Source organism: Patella vulgata, chromosome 9 (assembly GCF_932274485.2).
Source record: "Patella vulgata chromosome 9, xgPatVulg1.2, whole genome shotgun sequence".
Classification (NCBI taxonomy): Eukaryota; Metazoa; Mollusca; class Gastropoda; family Patellidae; genus Patella; species Patella vulgata.
This window is the reverse complement of record NC_065887.2, coordinates 43,848,753-43,864,954: the sequence shown is the minus strand read 5'-3', so window position 1 is coordinate 43,864,954 and position 16,202 is coordinate 43,848,753. Positions and strand designations below refer to the sequence as shown.

Below are 16,202 nucleotides of genomic sequence, written 5' to 3'. Positions count from 1 at the left end.
AATGGGGTAATTTAGCAAATATATTGGTATAAATATATTTCAAGGAAATTAAATGAATCCTTACCAATCTCATGGCATCTTTAAGTTTATTATCCCGTACATCCGACAGATAGTTGACTCGTTCCCACAGATTGCTCAGTTCTTCTTGCTGTGATTTTGGAACGTTACCAGATGTTCTCATTGTTTCAACAGTTGGTTCACGAACTAGAAGTTCTTGTTGTATACCCTGAAATACATGAAATATTCTTCTTCACCTTGAGTAACAACAGGAATACTATGGAATGTGGTAAGAACGGTAGTATATATAGAAATGAAATGGGGTTTAACATCCTAATGTTCTGTATTCACCATACAGTATGCTATGAGGGGAAATTTTGCCCAGTCAGCGGTGTTATGGCCTACTCAATGTGTACAAGGGACCTCAGTTTTTCATTCCATCCCTTGCCAGACTCTCTCTCTCCTGCCCAATACAGGTATCCACACACAGGACCTCCAGGTTACCGAGGCAACGTCTTAGTCCCTTAGCCACCGTGGCTCATGTCGTACTATAGATAGGCATTCTCAGTAATACAAAGTCTTCACTACATGTTGATGATTTGAGAGAGAGAGAGAGAGAGAGAAATGAGGTTTAATGTCCACTCGATACAAACAAGGTCATTTCAGGACTAACATATGGTTCAATTTCTATTTTAATACTTTGCTTGCACATACTTTAGCAGTGGGAGGAAACCAGAGGACCCGGAGAAAACCCACGAGGTAACCATTCGGCCACCCAACCCCGCTTGTTGATGATTTGATGTTTAATGGAAACTAGACCAACCTTATGTTGTTCATTTAACATATGAACTGTATCGAGATCTCCTAGAACAGGTACATCTTCCTCTAGTGTAGCTTCGGCCTTGTGTAGCCATTCTATTAATGATTGGAGAGCGTCGGACACACGGCCTGACGTTAACAAGGCTTCATCCAGTTTGTTCTGACTGAAAAACATTAAAATAAACACATTCAAATTAAAAGGTATTTTAAAATATATATCTTTATAATTTTAGCTGAAAATCAGATGAGAATAAAAAGCATTTGATTTTCAACCAAAATTTCTTTAAAATCAGTTCAACTATTTCCCAAAGGCCTATCTTGTCTCTTTATATACGAAAAAAACAAAAGGTAATCACTTGATGGAAAGTGGTACCAGATGTTCATAGAAGGTTAACAATCAGAAATGACAAATGTATAAATTACGGCCTAAACAGAATCATAAATAAATCTAACTGAAAAGAAAACATATACTTTACAATCAATTTTACTTGAGCTGAAACATGATCAAGTACACTTCAACTAAAACACATTCAATTATACTTCAGCTAAAACACAATCAATTATACTTCAGCTAAAAACACATTCAATTATACTTCAGCTAAAACTCATTCAATTATAGTTGAGCTAAAACACATTCAATTATACTTCTGCTAAGACACATTCCACGAAACATATAGTAACTAATCCTTAGAAAATAATAAAACAATATTTGAGGTGTTGAAACAGCTTACCCTGATTTATAATAACATGTGTAATAATCCAAACCAAGCGGCCATATTCCAGATATACACAGATCGGACATGTTTAATTCACGTAGCCAATCCCTTTACAATCTATATGTTGTGTGGGTGGGGGGGGGGTACCGAATTTTAGAAAATAACATTAAAAAAAAGTTATTAAAATCCAATAGTAGACCATTCACTAAATACGTTTTCTACAGTTTGGTTTGCACTAGTGTAGACCGATGTTATTCTTTTTTCACATTTACCGAATTTTAGAAAATAAAACCAAAGCAACAATAATTATAATTCAGTACTAATTAATTAAGTCGCTAAATACGTTTTCTTCAATCGGTTCTGACACGATATTTAAATAGCAACGTGGTAGTTATTGGGTGTCCTTTCTGTCATTCTGTCAAGGTACTGTGTGATTCTATCGTAATAAGAAACCTGTCGCCATTCATCACAGCGTCATCACATGATCGTTACTAAACCTGTCACATTATACTCTCAAGTTCCAGAGATTGACAGCAACCGTGAAATAATAAACTACAAGGGACGATTACAATTCCTTATGACCCATCAGGTCAACCAATCACAGACCTCGTTGCATAATTAACTCGGGTTAACATCGTGGAACTCGTCCTCCATTATTAATGACTTCATCATGTTGATATATTGACCGCATGCCTACTAATTAATGTCGCCGTGTTTTTATAGCAGTAAGGGACATCCCCTGTAGTTTAAAATGATAATATTTAGATAAGATAATCGCAGGGTGTCCTACCCAGGATGTCACCACAGACATGTGGATAACACATGCGTCACAGAAATAGTTTCACCATCGTTTAAATGCACAATTTTAACGGATTCGTTCATTTGCCATGCTATCTGATTTCAATCTTTTGACACAATTATTATTGTAAAGGAAAATATTTCAAATAACTGAGTGCAATTGTGTATACATGACAGTTCATCTGGAACGGAGTTTTACTTTGTACGGGAACTATATGGAAGTATGTTATCCAAATAAGACAAGTGTTGATTATAATAAAATATGATCACGAAATGAATGAATGAAATGTGGTTTTATGGCACATCAGCTCCAACCGGGCTATATTGCGCCAAACATATGATTAAGTATTCGAGACAAAAAAAAAAGAAATCACAAAAAAAATATTTATATCCATAAATAAAAACAAATATCACAGATATAAAATTAAAAATAAATATCAAATACTTTATGGATATAAACCATTAAAATGATATATATATATAATGATGAAGAGAAACATTGTAAGATTTCCATCTTAAAGAATGAAACTCATTAAGCCATTTTAATATCTATTCATTCATAAAGGTGAATAAATGATTTAACATAATATATACATCACTGGCAGTTGCCGAAAGCATCGGCTACAGTTGTTACATGTTATTTGTGTTCTGGTTGATGTTGGATATGGCAAGCTTATCAAAATGAACGAAACATTAAATTTGAAACAATAAATGTTTATAGTAATCCTTACACTGAACATAATTATAGATTGAAATAGAGACCAGTTTAGCCTGGGGACTCAATTCCTTAACAAAAGCTGGACAAATTCACTGATCCCCAATAGGCACTTAAGTTGCTAGGATGGCTTTTAATTTAGTTTTTAATATAACAAGGTACGGTCTTATTGGTTTAATCTTGAATGATTGTTCAAGATATCGTATCAATCTGCTGAGTGCTGACACTCACACTAGAACAGAGTGTCATATTAATGAAGTGTTAATTAAATCAAAACAAAGACCTGTTCTGAATATACAAGAACCCCTGGGTTGAGGAACATGTCTGTCTCAATCCTATTAAATGTGAAAACAATAAGTATATAATAAGTAAAAGAATGGTGAGATGTTGAGGATTAAATGGTGTTTAATAGAACTAGCTCTACGTGAAATTATCTCTATATTTATGTGTGGATGTGACAGAACTATCTGGAGATACTATTTCAGACGGTGGTTCTGGACGAGCTCATGATTCCGTTTCTAGATAAGCTGGTGTTGGGCAGTACTTAACCCGATATCAGTGAAGTCACGTCACTTTCATCTTTCTACTATCATATTAATCATCTTAACACATTTGTTTTGTGTATGGTGGCAATGTTCATTCAGGGTGACTGCTGTAACACTGTCGCCATCCTAATCCTATATCTTATGAATAATACATCAAACTAAACCGACTTTATTTATATTCTGTTATAATAACAAATCCCATGTTTCTGTTCAGGGTCAGTTCACTTAAATTAATTCACTTTAAAACACTTGTAGCCTACATGTGGCTAATATACTCCAATTACAAACTAGAAGGGTTTGACGTCATCAAATTAAAATGAAATTGGGTTTAACTTTCAACACTTCTGCACCAACGGAGCTAATAAAGTGTGCTAGGATGTTCATTATACTCTTCATCGACTTCCCTTAATTCATCGGTACGTTAATTTTAAATGACTATTATGCCTTACCAGGTCCTGGCACCGAGAGTCCCGAGGAGATGAAACCAAGATCCACGTGCGCCATCAAATACTTCACACTGAATAAAGTTCGCCCATTACAAGGTTTTTTTTATCGCAAATAATTTCTATTTTTGTTGCAGTGCATGTTCACATGTTCACACATAATTTTGGTCTTTGCATATCACTGGTAGGTATAGGGAACATTGTGTCAGGGACGAACACAACATGTAGAGAACATTGTGTCTGGGACGAACACAACATGTAGAGAATATTGTGTCGGGACGAACACAACATTGTTAAATATAATAACTTCATTGGTTAGTCCCGCCCGTAGTGCCTACAAGTGCCTACATTGTCTTGTAGAATTTAGAGAAAGGCCATTCCTTTTTAGCACTATTTTCCATACACAGATTTAAATTAAACATACATTATGCAAGAGCTAAATCTGTCTATTGCAGATCTTTAGGCCTGAAATGTTATCTAAATTATTAGACATTAATTTATCTAGACCATAATCAACTCTCGATGTTACCGCTAGCCTGCGATCTTTAGTGGATTATGAGCCGATTTACTGCATAACTTTCCTTCACGATTTAACGATTAAATGGATAATCGAATCTATGCTGGTTATCGTACTGACTCTAGTAATGATGATCGAGGCTAGGCGGAAATTCCAATCGCTTAGTTCTCGGTTCATTGTGGATCGATTTGAATGAAATTTTCAGCAAATTGCCTTTACATTATCTAGTTTCTAACTATTATAGTGAGAACTGCCAACTCGTTATCGAATCTCCCATAATGTATCTTTAACGTATTTGACTACTTATGCAGGCTGTAGTACATCGTTATCTTATTTCGTTATTGGTTTTTAAAGTAACATTTAATAATATCCAAGTGTTCATTGTTTTCGTAATATACATATAGAAACTGGAACTCTTTCAGACGACTGGGTGAAACATTTGTACATCAAAGCTTAACAATGGTTGAAGTATTCGTTCTGGAATATTGAGTAAAAGAGCATGTCCGCTGATTCTCCGTGTTGGTATTCGGTCATCTACTATTTATCTAACGATGGGTTGGACAATATTTGTATAAGAGAGTTGTAACTGTTATTGTTTTTCTATGTCACAACTTGCCAACAATGTACGACAGAAGAAAAGTAAATAAAGATTTGTTTACGGCGGTGATAACGTTACATCCTATATACATATTTTACACAGTATTTTATCTGTATTTAACATAGTAACTACAGACTAAACTCGTGAACTCCGAGAAGTATATTTTATCTGTATTTAACATAGTAACTACAGATTAAACTCGTGAACTCCGAGAAGTATATTTGGAAATGGGAGATCAACACTGGACATGATTTACTCCGAAGCTGCAATATAAAATTGGCGACTGTAATTCATTAGCCCAGAAGGATAAATTTTGATAGTCTGATGCACCAAGAAAGCATAGGTTGAGGTACCGTGTAAAATGGGTGTTTCATACCGTCATATAGAAGAAGATGTAACATCAGAATATGTCTGTATCGTGATCTCGTCATATGTGCCCCTACAGCCATTAACAACTCTATAATATCATTTACTTTTTAAAAAATGACCAATTTTAACTCCGATGATTCTACCTACAGTCTTTAACTCAATTTGATGACTGTTTCACCGTTTACTGGTGTCAGGATATTTCCACACACCCCACCCACAATCATATAGTCAATAGTTTTCACCGGTTGATTCTGGTGGCCGCCTCGACATTATCCTTTAACCACATGCTTTTAGAAACTCTGGTTCAAACCATCGCTTCATTAATGACGGGTGTATGCCACTGGGCAGTGTATGCTTTCTAGAACACCTCGCAACACTATTTACTTGTGTGTTTGTATGAACAGGCAATGTTATTAAGTCATGACATCATGGTAGAAATATGCATGTTATATTATGACCTTGTCATGTCAAGTTTAACCGGTTAACCACATTTTAAACACAAATAAAACAAATTTAGTTTGAGGATGAGACTCGAATCGATTCTATTTTATTCAAATCAATATAACGTTACATGTATGTTTTGTTTAACACTGTATTTACGTTGTGTTTTGTACGTGTATATGACTCTTGTTTTATATGATGTGTTTTATATGCTGTGTTTTGTACGTGTACATGATGTTGTAATTTGATTACCTGTTGGTTGTACTACCGTCCCATTCACGTTATAACCCAAATGTATTATACCAGTAAACATTATACAAACCAGCGGCGTTATGTTTAATGTACAGTGTAGAAAAGTTAAAGGAGATATTATATTAATGATCGAAGGTTTAAATAGATAAAATTACTACTGGTCTATAACTGTGTTATACTCGTAGAAAGCTAAAAGCATTTCGGGAAAACATCAAATTGATTTTGAGCCATATTTACAGAAGTTCGTTTCAATTGAATATATCATACATCCCAACTAAATCTAATAAATCAAGTTATTTAATTTTATGCATGATTAGTTTACTGATATCTATATTATATCAATTTACTACATATACGTCTATAAGCTGTTAGTTTACTGATATCTATACGTCTATAGTCTACTGTGTGTATAGTTATAATTAGTCTATACTATCTACTAACCTACTGGCTCATATACATACTAGAAGGGGGGGGCAGCGCCATTAAGGTCATGTCCCAACTGTTATGGGATATTTAACATGCTACCACGGTCGTCACTGTTGCTTGTCAGTCCACTCGTCTCACTCTACTGAAAATGTTTCTTAGCCAACACTGGGATAGAACTCCAGGTTTCCTAGCGGCTCCCTCCAACCTTTAAGTAGTTGGTGGAAGCGGACGTTAAAGCTATTTCATACACATGTAAAACAACTGAATATAAGGTTTGCTGTGTGTTTTATAAACTGTTATTCATCAAACCAATGAACGTAGCTTTCCCTATAGTAGGCTTGTATATACTGCATGACGCAATACATATTATACATATACACAAGTTGACACACTCACTCGATCCTGTCCAAAATAACATTCTACACGTCCAATGGACAAACCCCATTACAGTGTGCCTAGGGGAATTTTGCCGTGTCTGTGGCCAACTCATCTACCGGATATTTAACGTGCTATCATGGTTCTGCACATCCGTTAGAATAGTTTTTCGAATTGTGTGTTTATTTTGAATAAAAGGCGTGTTTGATTGAAATATGCTTACCTAAATAATCATTTTGATTGTAACGTCATGATTTTGATTTATATTATTAGATATAAAAATGTATTTATTATCATTTAAGTTTATTTATGTAATATGTATGTATGTATTTAATATAAAAATGTATTTAATATCATTTATGTAATATGTATATAGGTATTTAATATAAAAATGTATTTAATATCATTTATGTAATATGTATATATGTATTGGAGAAGACTTTTATAAGTTGTAAAACTTGCGTCTTATCCAGTTGTTTATTGGGCAACAAAATATGGTTACAGTAAACAGGACCTCGGTTTTTCGTTCCATCCGAAAGACAACAACAAGTTCTGTGTTCATCTATAGACCTTTATTTTGTCAATGGGCGCCTGTTTTGTGATTATGTATTTTACGGACAGTTTTGCTACTAACTTTGTTGTTTAGGATTGCTTGTGTTATTCTAAGATTCCTTGTACTGTTTATAATGTATTACGTTATTAACGACGTGGTTTGATTTGACATTCAGCTGTTACGATGTCAATATATTATTCATCAATTACTGGTTGTTATTCAACTCTTGAGATATCAATACGCCATGTATATATTCCTCTACCTGTAAACAGGTGTAAATACAGGTAAATTATTCACACCTGATTAGAATATAAATAATGTATATTTAATGAGTATACCACTGAATAAATAAATAATGTGGCAGGGATATTTAACGACGAATGTCTCTTAATGTTCTATTTCATTTATTACAAGATTTGAAGCAACATAATTCCACTCGTGGTTAAACTTTATTGGTATTGACAGTAAATATAAAACAATTAGATGACGAATAATACATCGTTTATACATCGACATGGTTCATAGATTTATATTATACCGTGTATTTATATTATTTATAACAATTTAATTAAAATCCTATAATTTATTCACATCAATTACCAGGGACAATAAGTCTTGAAATAGGTAATTATATAAATATTATGTTCTTATACACCCCTGCCAGTCTTCATGACCATGTGGTATAAACTTAGTGTTATCATATAGAATGGCGTGTATGTATATGTATATATGGTATAGACATGATGTTATTATATAGAATGGTGTGTAGTATGGATGGTATAGATATATAAATATTTAATGTCATCTCTTTGGTTGATTACGATAAAATCGTCTGTTTATCTTACAATCTTATTGTAAGTTATATTGGTCTGTAATCGTAACGTCATCGTCAAAATCCATGACATAACATCATCGATTTATCAACATAACACATTTTTTAATTTTTACAGTCACGAGTTTGAAATGATTGATTTGTATGTCAAATATACTTAAAAAGATAGTTTAGCATTCGTAAAGGGGGTCCAGCTTTCCTACCTTTAAGATTTAAAATCATACATGTAGTTTAAGCTTTCGTACGTATTGTCCGTTTAACTTTTGAAACATATTTATGGTTACTGTGACGTATTTTTAAAACTTCCGTATTTATTTCATGACCCTAGATTAAACTGTATATTTAACACGAGTTTGTTAAAACCATGAATAAATTTACTGGTTCAAACTGACGTTTACTTGTAAACTATACTGACTATTCTACAATACTATTTTATACGAAATCTATTGAAAAAATTTAAAGGTCCTAAACTCCACTCGCAATTTCATTCAATAAAGATTATAAAATACAGTCGATTTAAAAACGTTTTATTTATGGTGACTTCAATTCGAGTTAATATCATATTTTTCGAAGACGTATCCCAAAAATGATATATTAAGATAAAGTAAACCACCAGTCATTTCGGCGACTGGATAGAAAGTTGTTCACAGTTTGTTGTTTGTAATGATGTGGCTGTAGATCCATATTATTAAAGGCCTCGATCTTTTCACGTGAGCCTGTGAATTCAGGCTAATATGTGTACATAAATACGGTTTTATAACAAACAAGTATGTGTTCCTCCGCCCCTTTTTTGGATGTAGCTGTATGAAATAACTTGGATGTTACGGTATGTTCACCTATTGTCATACCTGACCTACTTAACTCACCTGTGATATTATCAGGTAAACTTCTCATACCTGAGTTATAATGATCGACCTTTAATATATTCTAATTCAGGAGCAACGTATCAACAATGTTGTACATATAGTGTAACATTAATTAAAATATTATCAATATTGACTACACAGGCTTATACTGTATAACTCACGGTTAACATCTCACGGCAGCCATTTTTAAAGCGACCATTTCCTGTGCAGTATATGTATATACGGTAAAAAGATACAAAGTTTAAAAGCAACCCACCTATAACACATGTAGGACGGCATGGGATAAAATCTTTGTTCCCCGTATCCTTCATCACTAGCACTATCTGCCATAATACACACGTTATGAATTAATACTAAAACTTATATCCACCGATATACTCCATCAATACACACTACATCCACACACACACACGAGACACTGAATTGCCGTGAAGTCAGAGTCGAGTGACACACGAACCGGTAGGACAGATTGATAATCACTCATCCATACCACATCACTGCTAGTTGACACTGAGAAGCGGTCATTTAAAAGGCCGTTATCTTCATGCCTGGACATTGCACCTCTATATATTACAGTTTATAAAATATACAACAAGGCCTTACTGAAATTTATCACCAGCTATTTATTTTTAGAAAAAATGTACCCCAATTGGTCCCCTTGCCTCCAAGTTTGGCACAAGGCCATGTTTTTGTGTGGTGAACGACAAGAAAAGATAAAAGACAAGACGAAGAATAAAATTGTTTTGGGGATTAGTTTAGAAGATGGGGTTTTATTTATTTTGAACAAACAAATTTAAAGAGACAGTTAAGGTATGTTTTTTAGAGGCAGATTATATCCCTGTTTCAGAATGAATCCGACACTTTGCAGATTTTTTTTTTACCTTAAGGGTGAAATTAGAGTTGAGAGTAGCTTGAGTTCAACGGTGCAAGGTATATATACTAATAAATAAAATTGTTGTGGTTTATTAAAGATTTAACGTCAAATACATGAAATATGATATTATGGACAGGTTGATTTAATTAAATTATGATGAGTTGAGAATTGGTAGAAACAAAAATAAAAACGTCCGTGTAAAGCTTATGAATGGTTGATTTATATTCTCTGGACAATCTCAAAATTGGAAGAAAAAAAACATTAGGCATTTTTATCCACTACTGATTAGCCAAGATGATTTGCATTCAATCAGATTTTCATCTTTAATGTCCATCTAATTCAAATTGATTACCCTAATCAATGAATTTATCGACACCGATTTCCGAAGCGATTACCACAAATCGCCAATCACGTCTAGGTGCGATTTCATCTTTTGATTACATGTTTTTTCAAACATGTCTGGCAACAAAAATTGTTTACAGCTAATTTGCGCATTTAACAAACTCGTCAAAGTACTTTGAAATCGACTATTCACATGACATCTCCAATAAATTCAAATTGATGAAAAAAAAAGAAGCCAATTATGTAATTCAGCCGGTCAATAAGTGCTATGAATCAAGTTCGACCCCACTAGCCAAAACAACCCCCAGTGGCCGTGTAGTACTCTGTGCGTGTAGTTCGTAGGCCGTCTAGGTTCAACGATCAGTGAACTTTATTATGTCACTATAATTAACCAACGATAACCGCGCTTAGTGCTTCAGTAAGCCAATCAGTGATTGTGTAATAAATGAACAGCCGATCCTCAATGGAAGCCATTGTTTCTAAGTGTTTTTCTAAAGGCAAACATTATATACTTCTACTGTGGTGAATTCAACTTATAAATATTTCGTATGGAATCATATATGTTTTATTAGGGTTTTTTTTGTGTGTTGCTGCTGACTCTACCTGACTTTTCAGGTAACTTTTATCTGTGGAGAGCTGCAGGCAAGAAAAGCTCTAATGGAATGCCTATAACTTTTTAAACTTTGACGTCTTGAACTTAACTTTTAATTAATTTTAACCACATGAAACTTATCGGATGAACACTTTTAATATGCAAATAATCTACGGGTCCAGCTATATGGTTTTTACTGCGAGCACTTCGCTTTTCCACATAAAGCCAGCGGATTCTTTTTCCCATCCGCTCTGATGACGCCAAACATCAGTCAGTTGGACCTCCTGTTTTAACTTTATTATGACTGCGAATTTATAAGCGTGTTTTAAGGAACTTTTGATGAGGACTTTTTTATTTTGTGTTTTTAACAATTTTCAAGTGTAAATAATTTGATTAAATCAACCTGTCCATAATATCATATTTATTGTAGGCCTATTGCACGTTAAATCTGTAATAAACAACAACAATGAGTCTAAGCTGATCTGATGTTTGTTGATAAAGATGTTTGATATTTTCTTGTCAATTTCACCTGCAAATTTCTCAATTTCTTGTGTTATACATTCTCAATGAACTATCGTAAATATTAATAGTGTTTAAATTGTTTATTTAGATGTATATCTCTTCACTTTCAGATTGAAACCTGCCTACACCTGTAAGCTTATATAACCCTGCACCTGTAGAACTTACAAGTACACCCTGCCTGCAACTCCTGTCATGCATGTTACTATTACTCTTGTCTTGTATTTTGAAACTGGTAATTAACGTATTATGTCACATGTGTGTGACGTCACATGTGTGTGAACCCTACTAACAACTCTGTTTTCATCATTAAACCAATCTGATTAAAATACACATCTATATTTCGTTTCGTTTTTTTATACTTACGATGGCCTACACTACATGAAGATCTGACAAGTTATAGCGATAGGTTCCATCAGGGGTCAAAAGGCCGACTTTTGACCTATGATGTCAGACATTTGATTAACCAATCAGCATTGATGTTACTAGTGGATTAAACACAGTTCCGGGCAAAAAAGGTCAAACACTCGATTCGACAGACCATTTGATTGGCTGACCCCTCATTTCAAGCAGAACACGAGTTAAATAACAAGTCTTCCAGATCCAAGTGTAGTAAAGACAAGTAAAACGAAATTTTGAACTATAAAAACGAAACGAAATAGGATCTGTGTTTTAACCAGATTGTCATTAAAGCTTCTTGCAACTGTTTAGTGGATCGTCATTTTGAGGGTTAATGGGATCAGTTTGGTTATACAAAAATTAAGTTTGTGGTTACAAGTTACAGTCTTTGTCCCCAACCGAATACAACCAAGAATATTAGTTTCTGTTGGAAACTATTTTACAGAAAAACACTTGTTTTGGGGTCTACTGCACAGGAACATTGCCTAATTCCTGTCAGTAGATTTAGGCCTAAACTAAAAATGATTTAATGATATTTAGTGTCATGGGAGTGTCTTTAATTTACCTGTAGTATTCTACAGATTGATTTAGAAACAGGATTTCTAGAAAAATCAAGCTGTGTAAAAAATGGACATGGATCCCTCTCTCAAACAAAAGCGATTAACAGGGAAGTTGGGGACAAAACAAATTGGGGAAAACATTGAAAATAGCAAACAGAAATTAAAACATGACAAAAAGCTGGGGAAGATAAGTGTTGACAATATTCACATCTAATAAAGCTCCCGTTGTTCAAATTAATTAGAAAAAAAAAAACAATTAAAGAATAATAAGCCAAGGAAAAAAATAATACAGAATTCCCCCCCCCCCCCCAAAAAAAACCCAACAAAACTTTCAGCAAAAACAATGTCTTATAATTTGAATAAAACAATGTCTTGCCACATCTAGAAAAAGCTGGACTATGAACTAAACTAAATTGCAAACAGAACTAACCAAATTAAAAAAAACTAACAATAAAAATTCTAAAATGAAAAACAAGAGAAAATGATGAAAGAACTATTAAACCCAATTGATAACTACATGTACTTTTATATTGTAGTCATAGTAACCAAAATGTTTATAGGTCAAGGTCAGAAGCAACACTGAGTTCAAAGTTCATAAATAAAACATACCTTTGCGCCAATCTAATTACAAAATGATATAAATATACAGAAATTACTACAATATTGAAAAAACATATAAAACTGAGGAATAAGCGTAAATATAAACTTGGTGTAATTTACTAGACATTTAAGGAAGGTAAAATAACAATATATAAAGCTGCAAAATATAAAAATAAACTGAGCATATGTTGTCTAATACAGAAGTGGTTGTTTGAAATAAATTTGATTAATTGTGGGTAGAATTAGGGGATATCTGGTTATATTTAAGTCTAAAAAGTTATAAAAATTAAAACAATTTAAGAGACAGACTTCCTTTTAATCTGATGATATGAAGATTTAATCACTAATCAAACACAATTGAACATTTTATTTTCGCAACAGTCAAAGAGGGTTAGAATATCCTGGTTGAAAGAGATCAATCAATGTTGGGATCATCAAGTCTCTTTAGGATAACATGAGTGTAAGCAGGCCGGGTGTAGAAGAGCTTAAATTTTATTTCTTACCTTTTTGAGACAACTGATCGAACGGAATTCCACTTATTCTTCAATTGATCTAACATATCCTGAAGGATCTCACGTTCTGGATCGTTCTTCGTACAACGATCTTTTAAATTTCTGCCCAGACGAGTTGTAGAATAAAATGTTGGATGTTTCACAGAAATCTGGTGCTCAAATTTCTGAAAATAGAAGACGCGTTACCTCAAACATTGTCAGTGGTAGGTAAAGATGTGGGATACATAAATAAACTTACACCTGTTGGTTTTATAATCCCAGGTTACCATGGTTTTAATATTAATTTATATAATATCAATCACAGGTGATTAGAACAATGTAAACATACAAATAATCATCCATCGTCTTTACAGGTAAACTCTCAAGTACAGTTTGAATAACCTTTGTTTTTAAATAATAATATACCGTACTTATTCTAATAAATATACACATCTCCTCAATACAATACTCATTTTGAAACTAACCCATGTCTGACTGCTGGGAAGGACACTAACCCATGTCTGACTGCTGGGAAGGACACTAACCCATGTTATTTTAATATTTACGTGTCTGACTGCTGGGAAGGTCACTAACCCTTGTTTCTTTGAGTTATGAGACTAATGGTTACGTGCTGGGGAAGAAAATTTCGAGACTTATTAATTAGTTTTTTTGTTCCAATGTGTAAGGAGCCAAGGTGGTTCAGTGATTAAGACATTGGGTCTTAGCTTGGAGTTCCTGTTTTCGATCTCAGTGTTGATCGAGAATCTTCATAAGGATTTTTGGGTGTGGTTTCCCCCGTGTCAGTAGTACAGGACGGAGGGCTTAGCAAGGGGTAATGCATAGTCATTTGGATGGTAACGAAAAAACCAAGGTCCCATGTACACATTTTGTTTCTATGTTTTTATTGATATTATTAATACAGGTGTATTATATACGTTAAGTACGGTAAAACAGGTAAAAGATAGGCTAGTACTGATAGGGGTAAACCTTGTTCACACTTCACTGATTTTTATCTTATAAAAGTTTAACAGCCTCTCATATTTATAGAATAACAAAAGAAGAAATATTTACTAGGTAGATGTGAACATGTTGATAACTCGACAGTTTAATCCAAGTTCATTCTCAATACAATACCTAGTGTTTAACAACATGCATTAACTTCATTTTATACACGCGTACATCATCGTATTTTCAAATATTGAAATAAATCTTAAAATCTTAAAATTTGTTGTCATCATGCCATATATTTTACAGCATAAAATTAGCATAACTTTGTGGTATTTTCAAGTGTAGACACATCAAACTTGAATGTTGGATCAACAAAAACAGTTTTTTGACCAGACACCTCCTTTTTTTGTGTATCACATTCACAAGTTTTCAAGATAACTGCATGATTTGCTATTGAAACATTCTGAATAACTTGGACGAAGCAGCCAGTTTCAAGCTGGACCAACACTCATCCTAATAAAATAGTGATCACTTTACTATACAAACAAGACAAATTTAAGTATCCTATTTATCTCAACAGAAATGGTACTGGACACAGATTATCCCATCCTGAAGGTCACTGTAGCTCTACTGATGCAGATGTCTTGAAATAAACAGACAATGACAAGACAACTTCACCCACTATAAAGACAACTTCACCCACTATCAAAAGACAACTTCACCTACTATAAAAAGGAAACTTCACTACCCACTATAAAAAGGAAACTTCACTATCAAAAGTTACCTTTGCTTTTCTAGAAATAAATTCACAACCCTGTTTTCTGGAGCTTTGGTTAGAAGGTGAAAAATCATTATTTTGTGCAGAGAAATGTTGTCCCAGAGAACATCTTGAAGCCACATACATAAATAACAATTAAGTTTCACCACTTAACAATAGATGGCACCACTTTACAGAGAATTCAAACTGAGAGCCTGTAGAGGGGTGGCACAACTTTCCCCAGTCTCCCCTATGGTCTAAAAATTAATCTTAGTTTGGTGAAAAGAAATTAGCAATATACATAATGTTTAAGTAGGGATAGAAGATTTTAAAGCCAAATGAATTAATGTGGGAGATAATTGCAATGCCAGTGACTATCAAGTGTTCCCTTTCCATATTAACTCATCTTAACAGTGGTAATATACAATAGAAGATCCTTATCATATGTTCCTCGTATTCAGATGCTCGTCATAGTACAATCGACACTTTATCTCCGACACAGCAAAACATTAAAGTGCTACTATATGGATCAGAAACACTAACATACAACGAAAACGTGTCAATATTTAACCAGGTGCATAATTTTATTGAAAAAACTGAAAGATTTAAATTTTAAAAAATAACTGATTTTAATTATTTCAAATGTAAATATTTTTAGTGGATTATGTGTACATATATATATATATATATATATATATATATATATATATATATATATAATTTCCTTTTTATCTATTCCTTTTTTCTTCTTTGTTTTTCAATATATTGTAATATTATGTAATTTATTTTTAACCAGGAAAGGGGTTTATATAGGCTTTGCCTGTTCCCCAATCCCCTCAGTTTCTGAATAAATATTGT

The 16,202-nt window shown here is 33.5% G+C and overlaps 1 protein-coding gene and 1 long non-coding RNA gene across 4 annotated transcripts in view; one reads left to right on the top strand and one right to left on the bottom strand.

The window, feature by feature from the left end:
• LOC126832637 (microtubule-actin cross-linking factor 1, isoforms 6/7) overlaps positions 1 to 16,202 on the bottom strand; it is a 70,098-nt gene that overhangs the window by 14,370 nt on the left and 39,526 nt on the right. Inside the window, exons 38-40 of one of the 2 annotated variants that reach the window (XM_050563490.2) lie at positions 13,652 to 13,824; positions 821 to 980; positions 65 to 226 (exon numbers count right to left, since the gene is read on the bottom strand). In XM_050563490.2, the coding sequence (XP_050419447.2) occupies positions 65 to 226; positions 821 to 980; positions 13,652 to 13,824 (495 nt within the window). Of the gene's footprint in view, positions 1 to 64; positions 227 to 820; positions 981 to 9,518; positions 9,691 to 13,651; positions 13,825 to 16,202 lie in introns of those variants that run through there. The other variant, XM_050563495.2, reaches the window with a different exon arrangement.
• On the top strand, positions 9,045 to 11,849 carry LOC130014238 (uncharacterized). Of its 2 annotated transcripts, none has more exons than XR_008789200.1 (3): positions 9,045 to 9,277; positions 10,110 to 10,192; positions 11,703 to 11,849. It is a non-coding gene; the product is annotated as an uncharacterized LOC130014238 (long non-coding RNA). The 2 variants fall into 2 exon arrangements; XR_008789199.1 differs by lacking the exon at positions 10,110 to 10,192 and adding an exon at positions 9,896 to 10,072.